Source organism: Photinus pyralis, unplaced genomic scaffold, assembly GCF_008802855.1.
Source record: "Photinus pyralis isolate 1611_PpyrPB1 unplaced genomic scaffold, Ppyr1.3 Ppyr1.4_LG7, whole genome shotgun sequence".
NCBI lineage: Eukaryota > Metazoa > Arthropoda > Insecta > Coleoptera > Lampyridae > Photinus > Photinus pyralis.
This window is the reverse complement of record NW_022170738.1, coordinates 38201555-38226854: the sequence shown is the minus strand read 5'-3', so window position 1 is coordinate 38226854 and position 25300 is coordinate 38201555. Positions and strand designations below refer to the sequence as shown.

The 25300-nt window shown below is 36.3% G+C and overlaps 1 protein-coding gene across 5 annotated transcripts; it reads right to left on the bottom strand.

Moving 5' to 3' along the window:
• Positions 1-1724: 1724 nt before the first annotated feature.
• LOC116176059 (rotatin) lies at positions 1725-25088 on the bottom strand. 5 transcript variants are annotated; one of them, XM_031494521.1, is made up of 28 exons: positions 24937-25088; positions 24703-24890; positions 24359-24651; positions 22757-22991; positions 22563-22703; positions 18203-18415; positions 17979-18145; positions 17591-17810; positions 17287-17545; positions 17037-17242; positions 16781-16990; positions 16519-16734; positions 9854-10163; positions 9600-9803; positions 9168-9426; positions 8936-9120; positions 8619-8888; positions 8321-8571; positions 8109-8271; positions 7869-8056; positions 7649-7778; positions 7370-7595; positions 7125-7321; positions 6887-7078; positions 2850-3656; positions 2590-2801; positions 2212-2482; positions 1725-2157 (listed from the first exon to the last, which is right to left on the bottom strand). In XM_031494521.1, exons 1-28 carry the CDS (start codon positions 24977-24979, stop codon positions 1898-1900), a joined length of 6516 nt encoding a protein of 2171 aa, XP_031350381.1. In that variant the 5' UTR covers positions 24980-25088; the 3' UTR covers positions 1725-1897. The 5 variants fall into 5 exon arrangements, with proteins under 5 accessions (XP_031350381.1, XP_031350382.1, XP_031350384.1 ...); XM_031494522.1 differs by having other exon boundaries at positions 17597-17810; XM_031494524.1 differs by lacking the exons at positions 24359-24651; positions 24703-24890; positions 24937-25088 and adding an exon at positions 23346-23460.
• Positions 25089-25300: the final 212 nt, after the last annotated feature.

Sequence of the window (25300 nt, the reverse complement as noted above, 5' to 3'; positions counted from 1 at the left end):
TTCAAATCTCAGAGTAAGACTTTACTCTGAGGTTCAAATAGTGAAAGGAGCATTACCACAGATTATTAGAATAGGTATGGTAATGTGTGGCATTACATTACAATACAAAGAAACAGGAAGTGGCAAAATATTAGTATAGGTAATGTAGGTATTTAATTTGCAAAAGATATCCTGGAAATTTTCTCTACAATTAAACGAGTTGGCAGGTAAGACCTGACTGTTAAACCTGGCGAGTCTAAAAAACATGGCGCATTAGTTTATGAATAAAATGCATGCATATGGGTTCCGCTTTACCTGAAAAACTAGTAATTCATACCAGATGGGACTGCATCTTAACACACTCCTGCAGATTTCGGCATTAGCCTTATCCGTAACGATACATATGTAAGGTATGTGGGACCTTTTATTGGGTAACCAACCATGTAAAGAAAAATGGTGAGACAGTAGCCATCTTATTAGCATCTTTTAATTGTCGTAGATTCGTCTGAGAGAGGGAAGGAAGGACCATTCAATAATGCCCTTTCAAATCTGGAGTGTTTAGACAAACTTTCAAAAATAAACATTATACCAAAGAATACTTAATAATTACTCTTTGATTACTCATTATTAGCACCTATACTGCATTCATTATAAGAAGGTAGTAGATGCGGTGTATTTGAAGATAAACACACACAGGAAAAATATAAAGCGGCACAAAATTATTGTAAAGTAGAAATATCTAGCACTGCGAACAGAAATAAATGTTTGACATAACAGCTAATGACACTACGGCAGTTTAGTTAGCAACATAAACTACCAGCTTACAAAATTCGCCAGTCGTGTTTTGTTTCAGCGTAATACTGTCTGGTATTTTAACCAATCACAGTGAAGCTCAAAGCTTCCCTATGCGTTCTACCGCTACGTTCTTAAAATGAATACATACAAAATGACAGTGAATCATTAGATTATATAAACAAAAGAATGAAACCATTATAAAAGGAACCTTGGCAGAACGTAACACAACACAAAATACAAATACAAAATGAAACCATAGAAAACACAATGGTCAAATTAGACAAAAAGTGCGCAATTAAACAGTTATCATACTGTAAAGAAAATCAGAAAATTCCGATTACTTCCGAAGGTATACCAAAAAAAACGAAATTTGCCAATTTAATCATATAATAATAATAGCGGCTTTATTTTTTTTGTTTCCTACAGAGAATCAATTCTTTTTTATTTTTCCCTAATGTTATTTGAACAGATATAAAAAAATAAAAAAACACTTCCTCATTGCCACTTTTGAAACTATAAGACACCATTGACCGCTTTTCAATACAACGTTTCGTTTTGGAAAAATCTTCATAAACATTATTTTTTTATGTAGCCCGTAAAAAAGTACACTGTATTGAGTAGATTTTTTATTACAAATACACAACAAAAAAAAGTTCCGAAAATACCTACCGGACATATTTTCCATTTTTAGGAAATTTGAGTGCTGAGTTGATGCTCTGGCTTCTTCGCGTCGCTGCCAGCTCTCTATCATCATAGGTGGTAGGTATATACAGGGTGGAACCTCTCAGTATAGCTAGATCCCTAAACAAACAAAAAAACGCAAATTAAATAATTCCAAGCTGCTCACTGGATTACCATCTTATGAATCTTTTTTAATATTTCATCATGGTGCGAGTACTATTCCAACATGAACATTTGTCTGCGATCTTCGGGGTAAAGATTACCATTAATAGTATTTTTTTCCTAATAATAGTATCAATGGAATTAAGCAATCTATAGTATACTGTAGGTAATATTAACTTTAAAAACATATAATTGTGTAGGTACTTAAAATATGTCAATATAAAATCTTAACATCTAATAAAATAATTGTAAATAAATAAATAATATAAACAAGACACTTTTATCTCACTTTTTCACCCTCTTTAAGAATGGATAACACCCTTTGCATCTTACTAAAGCATTCAACGTCAATGGCTTCCTCAGGCGATACACTTATATGCTTAATCACCTCGTGCAATCGAACATCCAACCCTGCGCATTTCAGTATTAATTTTCCACGCTGATTATTAGCAATCAATGCCCATATGATTGAGACTACCACGTTTTTTTCTTGCATTGTACCGCTAGTTAATTTCATTTGAAGAATTTTAATGAAATCAGCTGCAAAAATAACTTTCGATTGTTTGTGCAACATAAATAACTGAAAAGGGTTACCAGAGTTTAGTAGACGAGGGCGGTTACTCTGGTGGAAAGATATATTTCTCAACACTAGCAGTGCCATGTTTCTGCTAACTGATTTTGTACTGGTCGTAAGCATCATAACAATGTCTAGAGCTTCAGTGGCTTTCGCTACGCCCAATTGTCCCTCCGCATATCCTGTCAAGGCAAATAGAAATTCCAACCAAATCACTTCCACATTTTCCCACGTCTTTTGTCTCTTAGTGATTGCCGGATGTAATCGGGACACACACTGAAGGATGTTGGCCTGGAAGCACTTCTATTAACATTTTAAGGAATAAGGTGTTTAGCAAGTAGTTATAATAAAGAAATCTGTGCAAATCTTCTCATAATCAAATAAATTCACTGCCTTACTTTAATTAGTATATGTCTGCATTCCAAAACGGAGCAGGCGTTTTGCAACAAATGGAAGACCAATTCGAAAATGCCCAACTCATGAGTACGGCTGACTAAATCCATTTCTCGATCCACAAGATTAACAAGCTCGTGAAGCAACGAAACAGCACTCGGAACCTTGCGAGGGCCGGTCCCCGCAACTGCGCTGGTTAACGTCATAGACTGACAGGCTAAATTGGACAACATTAAATTGCAGTTAGTCAAGGTTTACGCCAAACCTAAGTAGCAGTTGGTGGAATAAGTGCACAGCATTTTTACACCGTCGCTCAACAATGTCCGATCCGCACAGAGCCACACCCACAACTTGTGGATTACGTCGGAAAACCCCAGGACGGCCGCGGCGCATTTCACGCTTTCGTCCCCCAACATAAAGTTCGTCGTCAACCCAATCACGTTTCCGAACTCTCGGAGAATGGGGCAAACCCTTTTTTTATCGGTAAGTCGGCGCAAGCACGCAACAGATTCTAAACTTAACTTTACTTGCAACTCTTTCAATTGTTTAACTATTGTTTCCATGAGTCCATTGTGAAGTGCTAGCTTCTTCGCCTCAGAGGAAACTGCCAAAATGCTCGTCAATGTATTTGTAATCACAGTTTTTTTCCTATCTCTATTTCGAATGGTGCTGGCGTCGTAAAGATGCAGTAAAATCTTGCATAGCGTTGCTCCTGCCATAAGTGCATCATCCTGTGCAGTTTCACTTTCAGTTTCGCATTGGCTGCGTTTGTGACTTAGTTCTAATAGTTTGTTACGCACTTGACTAAAGTACGAATTTTCAAATACATTTAGTTTATCCTGGCCAGGCGTGGCATTGTCACGTTTCTGTTCCCACAGGACTTCGATTGGCTTATCAGATTTGTCAATTTCGATTTGCTCAAAAGAACTTCTTGGCGTTTTCACAGTGTCTAATATTGCCGTCATTGACGGTGAGTTCAAGGCAACACTACCGCGCTCAGTTTCGCAGCTTTTTGTCTCAGCTTCAGCACGTAGCAATGACGTAAGAGACATTAAGGCGGACGTTTGCAGATCTATGACAAATTAAAATTGATAATTATATTTATATTTCTGCTTTCTACTTTATTCATCATCATAAAAATAAATCTGTTTGAAATACACATTTAAAATAGAAGATAGCAATTGCTCGCCAATTATATAACCGTCAGAGAATCACACCGATAGCTTTTCAGAACAATAGAAAACTTTGCAAAATCATTTAAGGGTAACCGAAGACATTCCAGACTTTCATAGCACCGTTTAAGAACTATAAGCGCTTTTCCAGAACTGTTCAAGTTCGTTTAGTTGTAAAAATGGCCTAGCTAACCATCTAGAGCAAAATACGCTACCTGATTTATACCTTTAAGTCAATAAGTATTGAGATCTGCTTTATTTATTTAAATAAAATAAACCATTCCATGTAAGTTTGGAATCATAACTGAAAAATCAATCTTATTATGATTATCATTAACAATCATTTATACTCCTGTGTCTTAAAATAGGCAACTTGTTACCATAACAAGCAGGCATTTATTTAGTAAATAAAGTTTCTCTCTCTCTCTCTCTCCTCTCTCCTACATGATAATTGAAAAATACATAGTCAGGTACCAGCTCAAGGTTCTGTGCAATTTTGCTTACATTTGGCAGGCCGAGAGGTACATACTTCAATTAATTTATTGAAAAAGACAAAAATTATTCCGAAACACACGAAATAAAAATTAAAACAAAATTACTGAAAGAAAGAAAAGCTTACAAAGCTTGTTTGGACAAAATCCTACAAATCTTCGTTTACATACATGTCAGCATTTTTGTACAATAAGCTGCCTGATGAATACAAATCATTGAATAGCTATCAATTTAAGCGCAAAGTAAAAATTATGATTTACAATGAATAATAATTAGACCTTTAAGTATAGCAAGTTTCTGTTACCTAATCTTTCTATATGTTACCTTCTATATACTTCTTTTAGATATTATGTACACACGTGGAGAAACTTTGTCATTTTTGTCAATCTGTCTTCGTCTAAGATTTCATTTATTTTCTTTTCATGTAGTCTCGTACAACTCAAGTTATTGAAATAGTATACCTTTTTTAGTTTATGTTATTTTCAATCAGTATTTTGTAATTGTAAATTGTAATTCTGCTGGTTGGGAAAAACAGCTTACAGCTGGTCTCCGCCAGGATAATAAAGTATTATTATTATTATTAAAAAAAATACCCCACACTCAGGCGTTCGACAAAATAAGAAAATTTTAAAATGACACTTTTTTTTCTCTTTTAATAATCCTAAATATTTGGTCGTACAAAGATTTGCGATAAACAAGACGCATTTAAATCCACACACAAACGCTGATAGCTTCTGAACTTTTCTTTGCCACACAAATCTTGATGGAAAGCAACAATAACTCGATGAATAAAATTACGATTTGCCTGAGACGGTACAAACTCTGAACTTTTAGTAACAAAAGGCCTCACCGTGCACTAACTCCTTACTTTCAACTTGCCAGTTTTTTTCCAAAACGCTTTAAACAACTCAACTTTATAGTTATCTTGCTTCTGCACAAAATTACTATAATGACAAACTCCGCCTTCAACTAATCAAATCGGGTCGACAGCCCGAATAAAAACAGCGCAAAGAATCGCTGCTTGCGCTTTTTCCAACTGTCGCGAACCAGCTAGCTAGCAGGATAATTTCTGGTATTTAACAAAACACCACTTCCACAATAAAATAATCTCCTTTCTCAAGACGTCTTCAAAACACCAATCATCATCAGACTTGATAACTCCAACTTCGAAAAAACGCGTCGCGTGTCCCCACTTACGCCGAAAATAACGCACACATACAAAAGACCTGCATCTCAGCGACAAGAACACGTGCGCTAATTAAATCTCGGCCGATAATAAGTTGACAACGGGCCATACCACGTTGAAAACATTGGTTCTCGTCCGATAACCAAACTTCTTAACGATCAGATGCGCCTACACTAAAGCAACTTAACTAAAGTGAATTAATTGCAATAGCAAGAAAATTCAAACAAGAAAATAATATGCAATTATAAACAATTCTATAAAAGGGAAAATAACACTGAGGTACAGATTGAAGGAAAAGGAAAAATAATTCCCCATATTTACACTGAATCAAATTGAAATATTTCTCATATACAGAGCGTCCCGTCATGATCGTCTACAAGACGATGTTTACACAACAATACATACTTCCATTACTCGTAATACGATGAGTATTCAATATTATAAAAAACTAGATTGTTTAGCCAAGATTTTAATGCATTTTTAAACAAAGCTGGCATGTTACCGCATAACAGGCTCTGGATGGGCGCTATAAAACTCAAAAATATCACGAAATGCTCTAGAAATCCGCCTTAACTGCAAAGGAAGACTAATCAGAGCTTCATAGCGCCTTTCAAGAACTAGCTAGCCCATTTCCAGAACTATTTAAGGCTCACCTGGTTTCGGAATGGTCTACTCCATCTCAGGGGCTCTTAAGTACTATTTGAGACCTTTCCACAGGTTTCTGAAAATGATCTAAAACGCTCTAGAGAAGAGCTACAAAGCTGTGAGCGGTTTGGAAAAGCGCGAAAATGTTATGGAAATACGTTCTTATGAGATTCTGGAAGCACTTCCCATAACCTTCGGGTACTTTCCAAAGTTACAAAAGTACTTTACATAGCAATAAATGCCTTCTAAGCCTTTTCCACAGCATGCTGGCGCCTTACCTTTTTTGATTCTCTTCAGAACTCCAAAGTTGTTCAAACATTGTCTAGATAATAACAGTCACCTTTCCAGGGCTTCCTACGACAAATCCAGAACCTTGTAAAAGCTGTAGAAAGAGAACAAGTGGTTCCCAAAGAACATGTTCCAGAACACAAAATACCTGAACAGTGTACAGAAAGTCATTCAGAAATTCGTGGAAACTTTATATAGCCACTGAATCATTCCAGTCGCTTTCCAAAGCATTAGAAAGCTAAAGAAAAATAAGGGGCTTCTGAAAAACGTTTGGAAAGCGCATATCTAAAAAGCTGTTGCAGCACCATTGGAATAAAGAAACTCCTTTACGAAGCATCACCTTGATCTGTTATCAAATGTAACTGTTGATACAAATTCCCTCTGTGCGGATCCCAGTCATTTGCCAATAATTTTTTTTTATTTATTCAATCCCTAACAGCTGAACAGAAAACCTTTTGTATGAATAAAATAGAAAGCATATTTTTGTAGTGCTTTTATTGTGAAATTGTAGAAACTTACCAAATGACGAATTCGCGCTAATCGATTCGCAAAGCGTTAGTAAAAATGCCTGATGCCCACACTCATTCAATGAATTAGTAACAACGCCCAAAGCTTCAAATACCATTGTGTCTTCCAGTAAAGCGCCAACTAATACAAATATCTCGGTCCACAACTTATTGCGCAAATAAACCAACTGGGCTAAACTCTCGTCTAAAATTCATTGCAAAGGTACAGTTTTTACAAACGTGTCACTTACAGTATAAGTTGGGATTTAGGAGAGAAAGCAAAATGTTGAAGCAGTCGCGCGTGTGGATCACCGTGTTGCGGCATGCGGCGTTTCCGTTCACCGCTCTCGTGAGAACGGAACATATGGACGCGTTCATTTCTAAAATGTCGCAATAAAGGGCCAAATCTCTTGTGCTTTTAACATCGGTATGCGGTTTTGAAAGGCATCTAAAACAGCTGTGTTATTCACAGTTAACTTCAACCCTTAGGTCTTACCGAAAGAACAGTTTTATTAATCCAGAATCTTGTAGGAGGTGTATGACTTTATTCTCCGACAACAGAAGTAAATTACACACAAACATGCAAATGTTTTTCACTAGTACAGGAGTGATTACAACATCTACATTTTTTGGACTATTAGGCAGTGATGTATGCTGTATTAAATTTCTAGTGTACGCAAGGTTTACTTCATCATTCACGTGTAGATTGTGAGGTGAAATTTCTGAAATGTAACGATAGTGGTAAACGAAAAGCAAATTAACCAGATACACCTACCAGTCATTCTTGCTTCGTCGGATCTGGTAAAATCAGGTTTCAAGTACAAAATTTCCAAAATCTTTGGTAATTCAGTAAAAAATTTAAATTGTTGCAGTTTCTCCAAGATTAATGTAATTGCGGTGTCTGCCTATAAAAGGAGAAATTTAAAAAATTAGGTTTGGTCCTTGTACCATTCAAGTTAAGTATTGTTTTACAGCCATGGTCAGTGCCAACTTACCTTTGGATGTTTACATGGGACTAAACTATTTATAATAGTCAGATTAGTAGTCGACGATTCGGTATGACTGGTTAAATTAAACAGAACATTCGCAGCATTCTCCCTGACTATACTCGCCTCATCATTATCTAACAGAATGGCGAGCATAGTTTCCCAAACTCCATACCCTGTTTTGCAATCCTTGATTTCTACAAGAAAATTAATCAATGCCGCAATTCGAACGCGCAAACATATAATTACGTTGTACTAACTCAATTGCGGCTCTCGGCGACATCGCAAGTCCGGCGAGCAATTGCAAAATGGCGGCGCGCAAGACCACATCTCTGCTTAACCACAGAGCGCAAATGCTATAAAATATGCTTTCCTCAATGTCTTGATCCGAGAGAAAGTAGATTTCCCACCCCTACAACAACTGCATATTATACCGAAAACTGACAATAAGGTAACACTACCTTTGCATCGACATACTGCATTTCTAACAGCAGATTATTTAAGATGAGTGTAATGTGACGTGTTATGCTGAGACCCATTAACGAATCGGCCGCTGAAGATCCCTTACCACAATGGAAAGCACTCACTAGCTCACACAACCCTGTTATCAGTCGCGGAATTGGATCACGCGGAATTAGGCTCTTTTTATTAGAACTCCAACCTAGCGCCGTCGTTAAATGCACCAAACAGGATAGCATACAGTCTAAGTAGGCTACAACGAATTCGTGAGTTAACGCAATAATCTTCGTTCACAATTACATAAGTTGTAAAAATGCTGAGATTCTGTAAATTTCAAATTTTCCGAAATCGTTTTTATAATATGCAACCAGGCGGACGTCTGTGCTTCGGGTGGCCTCACGCAATGCAAGTCGAGGTAATGTTGGTCGTGCCACACGCACACGGTAATTAAATATAACAACTCTTGGTGTAATGGTTTTATTTCGAAATCGGGACTGGATTCGATCTGCAGCAAATTCGGTAAGACATGGGAGGGTGTCTTAAAAATTGTCACAATCCAACAAGTGTCGTCTAACAAAAAATTGAACTAGATTTGTTTTTTTATTAGAAATGGTTACCTTGTAGAGAGTAAAACGGCACAAGTTTAGACAGAAGCTTTAGGACGGCCATTAAAACTAAATTATCCTCTTCAGTCGCAGGGGGAGTATTGAGAAACCGAGTGAAGTTGGATTCCCACGCGAACTTCAGTAGAGCTGCCTTTTCAAGATCGTCTTGTTTCGTAAGTGTAAACAAATGAATGTAACTGTAAGTTGCCAGTGAGGGAGAACGGGTAAACTGCAAAATACATACCTGTCGAGTTTGCTAATGCTGTCCACTATGGAACTGTGCGATATTGCGTTCTGTATGTCCATTAAACATTGGAAAATACAGTATTCTAAACACGAACTTTTCAAAATGAGTAAAGAATTGTTATTCAGGCGTAAATCACTACTGAACTCCGAATGCTGAATTTCCTTCCATCGTAGAATTTCGGCAAATCCACCAAACCACTCCGAGTTCCAATGTATTTGAATTGAATTCCGGCACCATTTATCAGATAAAAGTGATGCTGGAATAGCGATATTAGTAATATTGGTTCTTTTCCAGCAAATAATTTCATGTAAAAAAATTCTTTTAGTAAAACAAAGATGATAACAACGTGCTGGACTCATAGAATCACTAGTGGCACTGGGTAACTCCGATTTGTAACAAAGTTAAATAGTGCCATTTTTAGGTACATACCTTGTAGATCTGGTAAAGCGTGTTTACTAGCTCGCCAATGGCTGTTACAACTAAACGGTAATGACAGTTGGTCCACCACCAAAAACGGTAAAGACAAGTCCATGCTAGCAGGCGAGCCCAGCACATACCCGCTAAATAACAATAAACACAGCAACGTACTACAGTCTTGCCGGACACGCTCCTCTGAGCAAAAGATAAACAATCCTAAAGTCAGCGGAATTACCACAAGGTTACTACTCAATTTGCATAGTTACCTCGTAAAATATTGCAATACAGGTCAAAATTACTGCACAGTTCTTGGCGTGTCGACGAACTATGCAAACAAATGTACTTCAAAATCGCAATCGACGGAATAATACAGTCAACGTAATCTTTATACGCGACTTCCATCAAGGCGTTTTCGATCGCATTTAATACAATTCCAATGCCATTATTGTCGAGAAAGGCATAGTGCAGGTGTGGATCCTCTAGCATGACGCTTATTTGTGTTAGAGCAGACCTTCTGATTGTCGGTTCGACATCTTTAGCATTTAACAATTCCAACACATGATGTAATGCATTTGCCTGTAATGAAATTTGTTTACATCAGTTTATTTTTATTGAATGTCATCCAATGGATTAAATGAAAAGTGCACACAGTTCTTACAAATTCCTGGATTTCTTGGAAACAAAGTAATCCAAAAGTGGTTTCTTGGCTTTAATATTGACGTTAGAGACCTATTTTATGTGTATCTAGTTACGGTTGAAGGAACCACATAGATAAATGTCACAAAATACAATAGTTTCAGTATGAATATGAGTAATTTTGTACAAAACATATTAAGGCTGTGCTAAGATTTTTATAGTTAATAATAAAGAGTATGGTTAGTACTTAGGTCTCATAAATTGAATTCAACCTCCTGTCAATTAAGTTCATTGAATTTTACAATTTTTATTCAACATGCAGCCCCCATAATCAGAGTAATACCTACCACATGGATTTCTTTTCACCTTAACCAAAAACAGCAACCCAACAAGTAAAAAGGTCTTTGCCCTACAATGAGTAACTTCTTCCATGCATTAATCAGTACTTCGCAAAAGGCCATAACTATGTGCGCTACGTTTTTCTTTACTAAAGGCATCTCTATGGTTAAAATTTCAAAGAAATATCTCCACTGTGCAGTCTACACTGTGCAGTCTACACATCCGATTTTTACAATATGCAATATGTTTGCTTTTACTAGAAGAATCTGTAGTTAAAATTTCAAAGAAATATTTTAATAAATACAGGTGCTCGAGCTATAAGCTTCCGAATTAAAAAAAACGAACTAAATATACTGAAAACTGTATTAGTTGAGACCTCGGACGGACGGACAGAGAAAGGGGCTGCAATGGTGCACTCAATTTCGTTGGAAAATGCGCTAAAAAGGGTGTTTTTGTTTTAATTTGTAACTTCAACAGTCACAGCAGTGATTCCAGCAGCTACAAACAATTCTGTAACATGATTTTATATAAGGCTGTTTTTATGAAGAAGAGAGAAAGAAAGAAAGAGATATAGGAAAAGGAGTAGCACTTTATAAGGGTACTACACAAAAAGCAGGAGAAAAAGTGTGGGACAGAAGAAGAGAAATGAGACGAAATATCACGGGAAGAGATGGAGCAACAATTAAACAGACTGAAGAAAAGGAAGGCAGCAACATATAGTAGTATTAAGAAGAAGCTGAGGAAACTAATAAAGAAGAAATGGAAAGGGGGAGGACTATCAGAAGATTGGAAAGAAGGGGTCCTATAATGATTGTCAAAAACGATATCTGACATACATCCCTAAGATGGCTAATACTATTGTTCACACTTGTGATGAATTCTTTCTTATTTAATTCGACTGAGTGAGTAACACGGTCTACTGCAGAATAAATGATTTATACAGGGGTTGGATGAAGTCAGTGTTCACGACGCATGCAGGAAGAGATAGATACATGGTTGAAAGCAATGTTGCCGCATCGGTTCGCCATGGTGGTGATGAACCTCCTCAAACCTCGACACACAGAGGATCAAGAGGCTCTTCAGGATCCTGTGACCTGCAGAATATTTTTTTCCTCTGTGGGGATGAAATCATTGAAGAATTTCTCAAGTTCCAAACTAAAACTTCTGGGCGGCGGGGGGGGGGGCATGCGCGGAGCAGGTAAAGGGGATAGTAGGCACAACAAATTATACATCGTCTTGCCTCTGTAAATGACACATTAATCTTAATGACAGGTAAGACTAATTCATTTGTTTTATTTAGACACAATACTTGTTTCTGTGGTTGCTATGGAAGACTACAAATCAAATAGGTACTAATTTAATCAAAATGATCGGATATTTTAGTCCAGTCAAATTAGACGTAAAAATGCTACATGGTTACAAAAGGTCCGGTAGAAGATTTTATTTTTCTGATTTGTTTAAATGGTAAAGAGAGAGAAAAATTCAAGTTTGCCAATTCGACTGACGTCGGGAGAAATTTCTGTGGTCAAAAATCTGCAAAAATTTCTGACTTTTTTCGTTTTTTTTTAAATAACTCACCAACGGTAATACTTAGGTAAAATCATCCTTTATTAAAAAATATAGTGTATAAAAGTACTTTCAATTTGATATTTTATTTGGCTTCCTAACATGTATAGTTTAGGAGATACACTAATTTAATGTTACGTGTTTATAGTAATTTGTCAACATTTTGAAAATGGTGGAGGAAGAGGGGGTTAAATACACGTTCTATCCTGCATGGTATTCTAATGAAAGGTCTCATCGAAATGAATTGGTTTCTACAAACTATAACCTTCCTGCGCGACTCCGTTTTGACATCACTGGGTGACCGGCGGATTATCTTCCTTGGTATTCCAATCAAAAGGGAAAAAGTAACTGTTTTCTACCAGCTCTCGCTTACATGTGTTCTGTTATGCAGGTAATGAGTATTTTATATGAAAATTACTTACAATTACAATTTTTTTAAATAGTGAATCCCTTTTTTTGCAGGTTGATCACCAAGGTCGATCACCATTGGTAGCTATATTGGAAGAAGTTAACCCTAATTGTGTGATTATGTTGGCTTATCACTTATTAATATAAATAACGTTTCTATAACTATAAAATGCTGTTAGACACATCTAATGTAGTATTGTACTAGGTGGTAGGTACGTATTAATTTTAACACCTCATGTTGGGCCAAGGCAATGAGAGGGACGAAAATGAATAAGGTTGACAAATGTAAAGAACCACAAATTACACTGTTTTTTAGGAGATACATCAAGTTGAAGTATCGAGTTTTTAATTTTTGGAAAAAATGGACATCAGCAAAAATTTAAACATTAAAATATGATCATGTAAGTCACAAGTTGATCGATCTAAAATGGTTAAATATGCATAATAGGAGAGCTGGACATGCTGCTAGCACGTATTATAAAATTTTAGTTAATAATCAACCCACCTATTTATACCGCAAATTAAAATACAGAACTGATGTACATACGCTAAATTTGAGAAACAAAGGTTTGCTTACACCTCCCTCGCACGCCACAGCTATGTATGAAAGATCTTTTACCTACAACATCAGCAAATGGTATAATTCCCTAGCTATGGACATCAAAAGCATGCCTTACAAAACATTTAGATTAGCTACCATGTCGAGGTTATTGCACGAACAATCTTCTTCTCAATGATATTTGACAATTTAATTTGAGGTTTTTTTTTTTTTGCTAGATATATTATTTTTATTTTTATTTTTTCTTCTTTGTATTTTCTGTTAATGAACGGAATCACATGGGTTAGATGGAAGAGCAGAAATTGTATGTACATATGTTTCATTCCATTACTGAATCTCGCCCTTTGTACACACTTCTATGTAATGTAACCTATAGGTACTATTAAAGACATTTATTATTATTATTATTATTATTATTATTATTATTAAATAAATACATTTACATATTTATTTCTATATGTACCTATACCTAATCTATTTGTGTACATTTATGTTCAAGTCCAGCAACGTAAAAGATGGTTTATTTTCAAAAATTACTATAAACATGAAACTTTAAATTAATCTCCTAAACGACCTAAACTATACATGTTAGGGGTTATTTGAGAAAAATGGAAAAAGGCAGAAATTTTTGCAGATTTTTTATCACAGAATTTCTCCCGACGTCAGTCGAATTGGCAAACTTGGATTTTTTTCGCTCTTTACCATTTAACCAAGTCGGAAAAATAAAATCTTCTACCGGACCTTTTGTAATCAGAAAGAACAAATTGACTGGACTATTTGTGAAATTTTGCATATGGACATAAGTTCATATTCTAAACAAATATTTTTAATAACAGTTTGCCGTATTATTGACCGAAATGACCCTTGATCTCAACACACAATTATTTTTTTCTCAATTGTCACGGCCATCTTAGACTTTAAAAAATGGGTTTGAAATTCCTTTCAGACCAAGCAGGCCAGGATCTCAAAACATCAAAACGAGATTCAAAAATGTTTGATCAATTACATGTGTATAGTGAAATCAGTATGGGGACACACTGTATATAAAGCGAGTGGTGCATCGCTCGCACTCGCTATTTCCATGGATACCACTAATTACTAACAATGAATAAACATTGTTACTACCAGTGCTGTAGTGGTAAATTATCCAGTGTGGGAACGCTCATCATGTTCTGAGAATTGACTAATATCGGGTGATCCAGCATCCCTTCACCTTCGATAAAAATTGAGCACTTTTGTGCCTGCGTATCGGCGTGCGAGTGTACGAGAGATTGCCGAAAAGATAGGGGAGAACCCTAGGACTACCATACACAAAATATTGACGGATATTAAAGATCACAAGTGTGTGCCAGGTGGGTGCCACGGATCCACTCGATGAACACAAAAAATTATCCGATATTACCCTGGAAAACTCGTGCATTTTCACAATTGAAATGATCATGAACACAAGTGCATCGAAAGTACAGCCTTGATTTAGACCCCAGTGACTACATTATTTTGTTCCCCAACTTCAAACAACACTTGGGGGAATGAAATTCTCAAGCTGAAGGTAGTTGCCGATTCCTTCCTGTGCAGGTTGGTGAGAGAATTATATGACATGGATATGAAAAAGCTTTTGGAGCTACGGGGCCTACCCTTACGTTAAAAAAAAATAGCTGAAGATCAAAGTTTTCACAATCTGTAATTGGTTTTGCAACTAAATGATATGTATATGAAAAAGTATATTAATTTACGGACAACCCTAGTACATAAGTTTCTTGGAAAAAGCAGTAGCAACGCCGTTCCCACCCCTCCATACCACTGGTTACTACGCGCACGCTTTCTCATAAATAGCAAAATCTGTACCCCCATCTGGCAACGTCTAAATATTATTGTGTAGGACGAAATTAGTAGAATTTGACTTAACCAAAAACGAAAGCCCTAAAATCAACGCATGCGCATTGAATAATTTGAGCAATTTAATCAAATTGTTTGTTGTAGATTCCTCTAATAAAAGAAAACAAATGAACAAGCCAAACTCCCTCCCACTCACCTGGCACCTGACTCAGGACCTATTACAATGTCACATTCTGAAGTTCCTTCTGAACCAGATGCCTTTTTTTTGTAATGTATAATTCCCAGTTTTATTACCTGAAATAAAAATTCTATTGTAAATACTGCATTCACTAATTACCTGATACAATTTGTTAATCATTTAATTATTGCACATATTTTTAGTTAATAACAAATTTCCAATCTTCATGTTTATTTCGAATAAATACCTGTTGGGTAACTTCTGCTGGGTTCAAATTTAGATGTGGGCATGTTTTTTAATAAATAGAAAAGAAATGCGCCATGTATACAGAGTGAGCCATAAATTCCGGGGTGATCGAATGTTCTGAACTAACGATTTTCAAATTAGGGTAAAAAGAAAGAAAATTATTGGCGATCATGACAATTTTTTTAACTTCTGGTTTGGCTGGAAATAACCCCAATTTTTTTAAAAATAGAACATATTGTTTTTTAATGCTTGAATGGCATAATAAAAAATCCCTCTCCAAAAATACTAGCAACAATATATTCACAAATAAAAAACTTAAAGCGTATGGAGGTAATAAAGGTAAAATTCTTGACAGAAACAGCTTCCTCGCTCAAACCAAAAATCGCGGTTTTATAGTGTCTCCAAAAAATGTTAAGTATAGAGAACAAACGTTTCCCACGAAAGTTAATTATTTTAGATGTAGAATAAGAATATTCAATAAAAAGTGTAGGTTTCTATTTGAAAAAATTAAGTTGCTCTACATGGGACCCTTAAGGGAGAGTTATGTGAAAATGTGAATAGCATCGCTCTACATGGGACCCTTAAGGGACAGTTATGTGAAAATGTGAATAGCATCATTAAATGAGTCCCTCCACATGAAAATTTTATTTCAATAATTTTTTGATATCCCCCCTAGTTTCCGCAACAATCAACTGTCTCAAGATAAATGGGAGGAGCAAATCTAGACATCAAGATTCACTGCCTGAAGGCTGCTAGCACAGTTGAACTACTACCCAACAACAATGCAATCCCCAACAAACACATATAAGAACAGTAAAGAAGCGGGCTATAGTGGGCTGTGGTATCCGTGATCATGGGTGGAGTTTATTTCGTTCTGCAGTAGACCAACGAAGCACCATGTGATGCTATTCTGATACAAAACACTGAAGGTCGTAATCAAATTTCTTTAGTTAAGATTATTGATCAATATGTAATATACAAAATTCTTCACAAGAAAAAACTTTGTCATATTATCAACTTATTGGAAAACTTGGGTCCTTTTCAGATCCCCCTTCCTACTCTTGTAGCAGTTTGATACCACTAGTCAATATTTGGACAACATACCCGAAACTTTGTGTATTTAAAACATTGCACATCTTAGAATCTAATAAACTATCGGATACCTGATAAAAGTGTTGTGCTGGTCTTTCTCTATTGATATCAGCCACTCGCTGCACGTGACAAGCTTTACTCAAAGCCTTATCTCTGAGACTATTCATTCGAGGAAGTAAATTGCGGGAATTTGTCTGAGTTGTCAATAACCAGCATAAACGACTTACAGCTTCTTCCCTTGCTAAACTATCGCCCACAAACAGCAGACATAAGTTGCTTTTTAACACCTACGAAATTATTGATTTGAAGTTAATAACCAGCAGGTTTAAATACCTCTAGGGGAGGGATTAGAAACGTTTTCGCCGTGTCCGGATCTAGTATTCCCACAATGGAACGGCCTAGTACAGTCATTTTTGTCGCATGACAAATTAAAATTGGCAGAACGGGCAGAATGGCATCGATCACTTTATTCCATATACTCTCTGTGACAAGTATTTGGCATTTTAATATATGGACCAGAATATTATCGGCATACTTTTGTATCTAAAATAACCCAAATAAATCAGGGTCTGGCACATTGAATAGGTACCTCCTTATTCTCACTGGTAAGCCCATAAAGACTAATTTCTAGTAGTATGGGTGCTCGCAGGAGGAATAATATTTGCGACCCCGGCGCCCCAGCACCGGTCGCATTGAATTTTGGCCCGATGGTTGCTATAATTCGACTTTCACACTGTCTATAGGTCTCTTGACGTAATTCCATGTGGTTGTGCGCCAACAACTTAAGTAAAACACCTGGAAGGAACATAAAATAAGTCAACTCATAACACATGACTCACTTTCCGCAACTTGGAAGCATTCTTCTTTTTTAGTTGCCGGTAGTTTGTTAGCACATAAATTTATTACTAGATTAATAAATGACGAGTTCTTATGAAATCCTAAGCTTAGCACGGCATCGTTTGCTAACTCCATCGCATTTAAAACTGGCAAGGAATCCGAGGTACGGAGGAGTTTGACCACGCTGCTTATCGATTGGCACACTTGATTGACCTCCTTGTACTTGGCGACTGAGTCGGTTTCAAATCGTCCTCCAAATTCCTATCGGTTGACGTTTGAGAAGCGAACTGTACCTCATTCAGTTACCTTTACAAACTGGAGGATGTTTTCGTGGATGTTCGGATAGAGACGTGCCAATGAAACGTCAAGTAAGCAGTTAGATAAAGCGTTCTTCATTTGTTTCGGTAAGATAAAATCGGCGACGTTTAAAGGTATCAGGCGGATTATTAGATTGCAGCAGCTGGAAAGAAGCCGAAGATGTGTGGTTCTGTTGGTTGTATTGGTTTCGTCACTTGTCACCTCTAATCTAAACAAAATTAAGTTATATTAATGAAACTGTTACCGTACAACTAGTCTCATTCAAGAAAATTTAATTAAAACCTAGACGCCTACCTTCACATATTTTGTGACCAGCCTCAGTTCCGCAAGAGTATTTTTGTTTGTGCAAAAAGTAAAAAAAATATGTGTAACAAACCTAAAGTGTTCGAGGGCTTCGGCAAATTTTTCTAAAACTTTTTCGAAAGTGTGTAAAACCTCAATAACACCGGGCGCAGATTTTTTGTCCCATGCATTCGATTTAAGACACAAGTTCAACAAAAAAATAAGCTCGTCTAACAGCGCAAGTGCTAAATTAGTGCCAATCTAAAATCATAAAACATTCAAACTACGCCTACAATCGCGTGCTTCCACTATACTCACCAGGTTAGATTTCTTGCTTGTGTACTCTCTTCTCAAGCTTTCTGGTTTGACGCAGAGAAATTGGAAAATCGCTAACATTATTGTGAAGCAATACTGAGGCAGTAGCAGCTGTTTGGATTTTAGCAGAGTTTCATCTTCTCCTTCGAAGGTATGGTGAACATGCGGTGGAGCATTCAACGGTGATGATGTGCCAGAAAATATTTCGATTGTTATCTGTTAAATGATAACAATTAATATTGTTGTTGTAGATTTACATAGTTTACACCATGATTAATTTTTGACTTTTTACCGCAGTGTAATTTGTTTAATTTCTTATAAATGACGTTTAGATAAGTTAAGAAACATTTGTTAGAATTGTATTAGGTGTTGTCGTACTTTTTCGATCAGACTTCTCAATCAAATCGATTACAAATCTGTAAACGACGCGGTAACTACTTTTTATGAAATTGTATACAAGATTTTTGATGAATGCGTCCCAAAAGTAACTATCAGGATCACAAACAAGTACCCCATTTGGTTTGATTTAGCTATTACCAAGAAAATTAAATTGAAGAATAAACATCGCACACGAGGCAAATCGGAAGAATTTAAGGAAGACCGAAAGGAACTCAAAAAAATGATCCGTGACGCTTATAAGAAATACATTAGGAACATTGAAGTTGACCTCCGGAGTAATTCAGATAAATTCTGGGGCTACGTTAGGTCCTTGACATCAACCAAACAACTGCCGGAAGTTTTCGAGTACAAAACCATCCCGCTGGAAGATCCCAAAAGCATTGCCGACGCGTTTGCATCGTACTTTAAGTCTGTGTACAACAAAGAGGAAAACCTGGATCCGAACGATGGGCTTGAGTCGGACTTCACAATCCAAATTGCACTTAACGAACATACAGGAAAGTGAGTTACTAGAATCAATCAAAGTCCTAAAACCACGTGCAGCTATAGGGGAAGACGGGATCCCACCATACGTATTGAAAGGATGCGCACACAGCCTGGTAACCCCCCTGTTGCATCTATGCAACTTGGCACTCCGCACCTCCACTTTTCCCTCAGTTTGGAAATCCACTACAATTACCCCGATCCATAAAAGCGGCAGCAAGAAACTAATCGAAAATTACCGCCCAATAGCTATCATCCCTGCAATAGCGAAAATTTTCGAAAAAGTAATCTATAATAAATTTTATTCCCATCTTGGCAGTGTTATTGCAGATCAGCAGCACGGATTCACACCGAAGAAATCAACAAGTACTAACTTAATGCAGTTTACGCATTTCACAGCCGCCGTCCTTGACAAGAGGGCTCAAGTGGACTGTGTATACACCGATTTTGCGAAAGCTTTTGATAAGGTCTCCCATCAGGTCCTGCTTCAGAAACTTCATTTTAATTGTGTCAGTAGCCCAACGGCTAAATTTCTTAAATCATATTTAACATGTGAAATACAATGGGGTGAACTCAACCGAATTTTACCCCTCTTCAGGGGTACCTCAGGGAACACTACTTGGCCCTTTCCTTTTCCTACTATTTATTAATGACCTACCGCGGGTGATTCAAAACTCCAAAGCACTTCTATTTGCAGACGACCTGAAACTTTTTAATAAAGTGAAATCTCAAACGATTGTTTAAATATTCAAGCAGACATAAATGCAGTGATAAATTGGTGCAATAAAAACAAACTGAAGCTAAACATAGAAAAGTGCAAAGTTGTATCGTACACAAGATCCAACAATTCCACGATTTTTAAATACGAAATAAATGGGCAGGATATCCAAAGAGTCACCTCGGTTAGAGATTTGGGCGTTTTATTCAATAGCAACTTAAATTTTCATCGGCACATTGAATCCCTTATAAATGCGTGCTACAAAGTACTAGGCTTTGTAATTAGGAATACCTACAATTTTACAAGCATTTCCTCAATTATTACCTTATACAATGCGTTCATCAGATCCAAACTCGATTATGCGGCATGTATTTGGACACCCCAAACTTATAAGCACGCAGACATGATAGAGAAAGTTAAAAAAAAATTAGTGCGAATAGTGTATTTTAGGTCGACTCAAAATTTTCCACATTTAATCTCTTACTCCAATCAACTAAAATTTTTAAATAGTGTGCACGGTATTAAAATCTCAAGTTTACAAATCCGACGCGAAGTGATCTGTGCTACCTTTGTGTACAAGATACTGAATAATCACCTAAATGCTCCAGAATTGCTTCAGGAAATTAAACTCAAAGTGCCACATGTTAAATTAAGGAAAAACGATATCATCTTTTTAGTGACCACTCCGTCATCGCCACTATCGAGGAGCCTGTTGGCTTTAAATAAGAAGTGCCGTGAGAGAGACATCGATGTATTTCACGGCTCTTTGAATGAATTAATTAGTCATATAACATCGTAATTACTGTGTAGTTTTAGTTTTAAGTACAGCACCCCAGTGCCATGTAATTGGAATAATTGTATTCTGTATGGTATCTGGCTAAACAAATAAATAAATAAATAAATAAATAAATAAAAAGTTATAGACTAGAAACAAATGTCGAAAAACATACAAAGGGCTGTAACTTTTGAACTAGTAGCCCAATCTTGGAACTGTTTGAAATTATGGATTCTGCAGGCCACATTCTATAAGAAAATTATTTTCCGGGTCGATCTGAGACAATTTTTTTTTCGGGCCTCAGAAAAAGGCAGTGTATAACCTTCCTTTTTTACCAAAAATCGACTACACCAAAATTTCTCGGGAAAACACTTTTTCTTATTAATTTTGGTGCGTAGAATCCAAAACAATTCGTACTTTTTCGATCAGACTTCTCAATCAAAAGTTATAGACTAGAAACCAATTTCGAAAAAATTCAAAGGGCTGTAACTTTTGAACTAGTAGCCCAATCTTGGAACTGTTTGAAATTATGGATTCTACAGGCCACATTCTATAAGAAAATTTTTTTCCGGGTCGATCTGAGACAATTTTTTTTCGGGCCTCAAAAAAAGGCAGTGTATAACCTTCCTTTTTTACCAAAAATCGACTACACCAAAATTTCTCGGGAAAACACTTTTTCTTATTAATTTTGGTGCGTAGAATCCAAAACAATTCGTACTTTTTCGATCAGACTTCTCAATCAAAAGTTATAGACTAGAAACCAATTTCGAAAGAAACTCTCATCATTTCTCAAAAAAAATAGTACCATAGCGTACTCTGCTCCAAATAAACAGTTGCATCTTTCACAAGATGATGGTGTAATGTCAAATCATGTTGGATTCATGAGCATGACAAATTTAGGTTTTGGACGTGTTGGAACAACTGTCCCATATAAGCTCTTTTGTGACATTGTGTGTTAATAGATGTTGTACCAATTAGTCTTTACGATTAGTGCCGTAACTACAACTGTCACATTTAAATTCTTTTGCGACATTGTACTTTAATAGACGCTAAATACTAATTAATTTGACAGCTCGCATTAAGAAATTATCAGTGAGTTGATTGCATGATTAAATACAGTTGAAGATAAATAATAGCCGTTTAAAACACTGATCGGTGCGATTAGTGAGATTCCATTGGCTGACATTTTTTTCTAGAACACGTCCAGCATCTGTCATAACGAAAATCTCGATGAGACTTTAATTAAATCTTTTGGGGCCCTCATCAGCATTGGCCAACTCCCCACAATTCCAGAACAACATATAAACTTTCTTCTAAAAACTTTACAACCACCAAGACTGACTGTCCATAAAAAAAATTAACCAAAAGGCCCCGTTTGCCTTTTTAAAATATTCTTCCTCTCTACACTGTCTGAAACCTTCTCCTCTATTATTTCTCTATTTACCAATCAAGTCCACTAGAAACGAAGTTCGGCTCCCTCTCTCGTCTACCTTGAATATACGTCTTCGATAACTTCACACCTCTGTTTACTCAGGCGTACACCTGCTTATATTCAAATTAATTAGCTTATGGACCGATAACAACCAACCGATAAACTTTAAAAAAAACAACAAGACAATTTGTTCCTGATGTCCCTAATCTTTCTTATCGTAATCTACTGAACAAATAAAAATCAAAACACAAAGCGATTATTTAAACAAAATTAGCATGTAATAATTCTAATACAAATCAACATCGAATCATTACTATCAACGAATTTGTGTTCAATCCAAATTAAAGACCACATTTACACTTACAAGAAATTAAATTCAATTACTTGTACGGGATGACCAATCGTTACAATAGGTGCTGACATCAATATGAACGTCCGCACGACGTAGTTTAATTTTACAATTTTATCTAGTTCTAGACCAAATGGTTACAACACCACAAAACAAAGATTCTTCTTCACTGAGGAGCTCCACTATCTACCCTTCCATTACACTTACCTTTTCTTTTTTATTGTGCATTGACGGATCAGAATAATAGAAAATTCTAGTTTTAAGACACTTTGTCAGTTTAATAAAACAATTTAATATCGCATTCGTCAACCGTGACGAAACCGACGTCCTCATATAGTCCAGAAAAAGCTAAAAGGTATTAGGTCAACACGCACAAGTTTAGGCAAAAACAAAATACATACTAAAACAATTGAAGGTCTCTGTAAAAAGACCTCGGCCGGGAAGTCTTGTAGCATAACGTCCAGGAAAAATTCGCAGGAATATAGCAGCGATGAGGGGTCAGTTGGATTTCTCAAGGAATCCTCGATCGATTCCAGTACGTGTCTATCAGATGCGATTAATGGTTGCCACTTGAGAGTAAAATTGATACAGAGACCATCGGGAGTAGGTACATGGTTGATTTTGCTCGTGCTCACGCTAAAATTGAACATTAAGTACAGGTGAAGTTAAAGTCGTTAAAGCCTAACATGATCAAGGATGATTGAAGGATGTATTAGGGACAAACAAAAGATCATCTCACTAAAGTGCTTTATTATACACTGTGTCCAAGATAAGGATGTAACATACAAGATATGACGATGGTTGATTAGAGAAAATATGCGCAATCAAAGAGTTGTTATAATGCTGTAAAGACATACAGAAAATTCCTATTACTTCTGATTTCTGAAGGTGTTATAATTTCCAGATTTTTTAGTTTTTCCATTATATCTAATGCAGGTTGTGATTTATTTGGCGAAAAAACTGCCAAAATCAATTCAAACAGCATATTACCCAATTAAAGCCAGGGCGTGTACTGGACCATTTTAAAAATTTTAACTTTCATTTAGCTAACTTACAGAGCATACCAAAGCACTCTTCTCAAAAAATTAAAAATTTTATTTTTAGAAAAAATGTGATATTGAACCACCATGTGTGATATATCGTTATAAAGAGAAAAAAAGACGTAATCCTAAAATGTCAAAATTCAATATGGCGCCCATAAGAAAAACTAAAATTGCCACGTGTTTCTCCGTCATCTTGAAAGTAATTAAAAACAGGATGCCATATTTGAAATCTCCATTAAAAAGTGTCCGAATAATGTGTTAATTAGAAATGCCTACTACGATTAGTTTATCATAAAAAAATTAAAAACGAAAATCAAAAATTTTCGTTTTTTTGCGATATCTTCAAAACTATTCAGATTCATATTCATCACGGAAATTTGCAACTTTGCCCCCATTTAACCAATTTTCTATCCCTTAAGATAAGTGAGATCCCCATAGTGGCACTCAAAAAATGGACACCGTGTATAGTAGAAAGTAGACAATAAGAAACCCCCAGCAAATCCATAGCATTTTCCATCTTTCGGGAATTTTGGAGAGATCCGACAGCTAAGTATCCAAATTAGACCCAGACTCCATTCGAGCTACGATAATCTAAGAATTTCACAGAGGAAACCGATTCAATTTTATATGCGAGTAGAAACAACCAGATTCAAGATAATGCCAATAACACAGGTCACAGCTGTACCAGAGTTTTTGTTTGAAGATGTTGTCCGTGCATGTAAATTAATTAATAAAACAAATTCAGTCAATTCTGCAAAGAATACACTTTGCAGAGTGCCACGAGATGGAAGAAACCCCCGCATATACAGCATCACTGCGAAAAAGATAAAGATGCAGAGGATTCCAGATTTCTTCAAAGATATTGACATCATATAAGAGAGTGAGGCTAAAGCTACAGTGCAAACACCTTTGAGAATAATAATACATCAAACTAGCTAAGTCATGAAAATAAGTACCTACCCAGTTTGTGGTTCCAAACTGGAATCGTGTTGAATAATGCCTTCAATTGTTGTGGCAGTAGATCCAACTGTAAGTGCGGGTCGAATCTCCAACCCTTCCTCTCCACTTCGATAACTTAATGGCAGGTCACTGCGTAAAGGTGGAACACCGCCGTTTCCGTTCTCCTCAACTGCATGTAAAAGCATGTCGACATCCGGGTACAATTTTCGATCCATGTTGGATCGCATTTGTCGAATTTCGTCAACAATAGTTTTAGTGCCATAATGATTTATTAGAATTGAACCACTATCTGACTGGAAAGCAATAACGTATCAGATCAGTAGACTCTTCATGAGTTTAGCTACCGTAAGTATGCGTTGTATCAGCTTTAGCACCTCCTCTTGGTATAAACACGGCTTGAACTCGAACCACTGGAAAAGTTTGGACAATAATTCTCTACTGCGTGCCAGATCATTGTCGTAAACAAATCCATGATCCAATTTCGATAAGATATTAAGCAGTGCTCGCTCACGAATCTCTTGTAATTTGTGGCCTAAAATTTAAAGGTTATATTATTGCAATTACCAGAACATTCTCACCTAATTTTTCAATATGTATAGACGATATAAATCGGTCTGTCATGTTTTACTTTTCAAAAAATATTGGGTTATGTTTTTGAAAAATTTGTTTACCATCCTCCCGTAACGGTAAATTTTAAAAAAGGCGGGAAAATTTGAAAGTGCTTTTTATTCTTTATTAAGAATCACATAATTGTACATCTAGGATGGTTAATCTTGTAGTTTCCAAATGATAACTGACCATGCAAATATGTGGCAAAATAGAAATAGGACGCACAAGTCATCGGGATTTTCGATATCAAACCATTCAAAGTTTTGTATAAAGTCTGTGAGAAATTGCATTTTACTGGGAAGATTTTACAAGCTAATTGTCATTCTTGTCATT

Coding starts and splice junctions, on each gene's coding strand:
- LOC116176059 (XM_031494521.1), bottom strand. CDS start 24,979: ATGACAGACCGATTTATATCGTCTATACATATTGAAAAATTAG. Junction 17,243..17,286: donor ATGCTTCCAAGTTGCGGAAA/GTGAGTCATGTG, acceptor TGTTCCTTCCAG/GTGTTTTACTTAAGTTGTTG. Junction 8,057..8,108: donor CGCAATTGAGTTAGTACAAC/GTAATTATATGT, acceptor ATTTTCTTGTAG/AAATCAAGGATTGCAAAACA.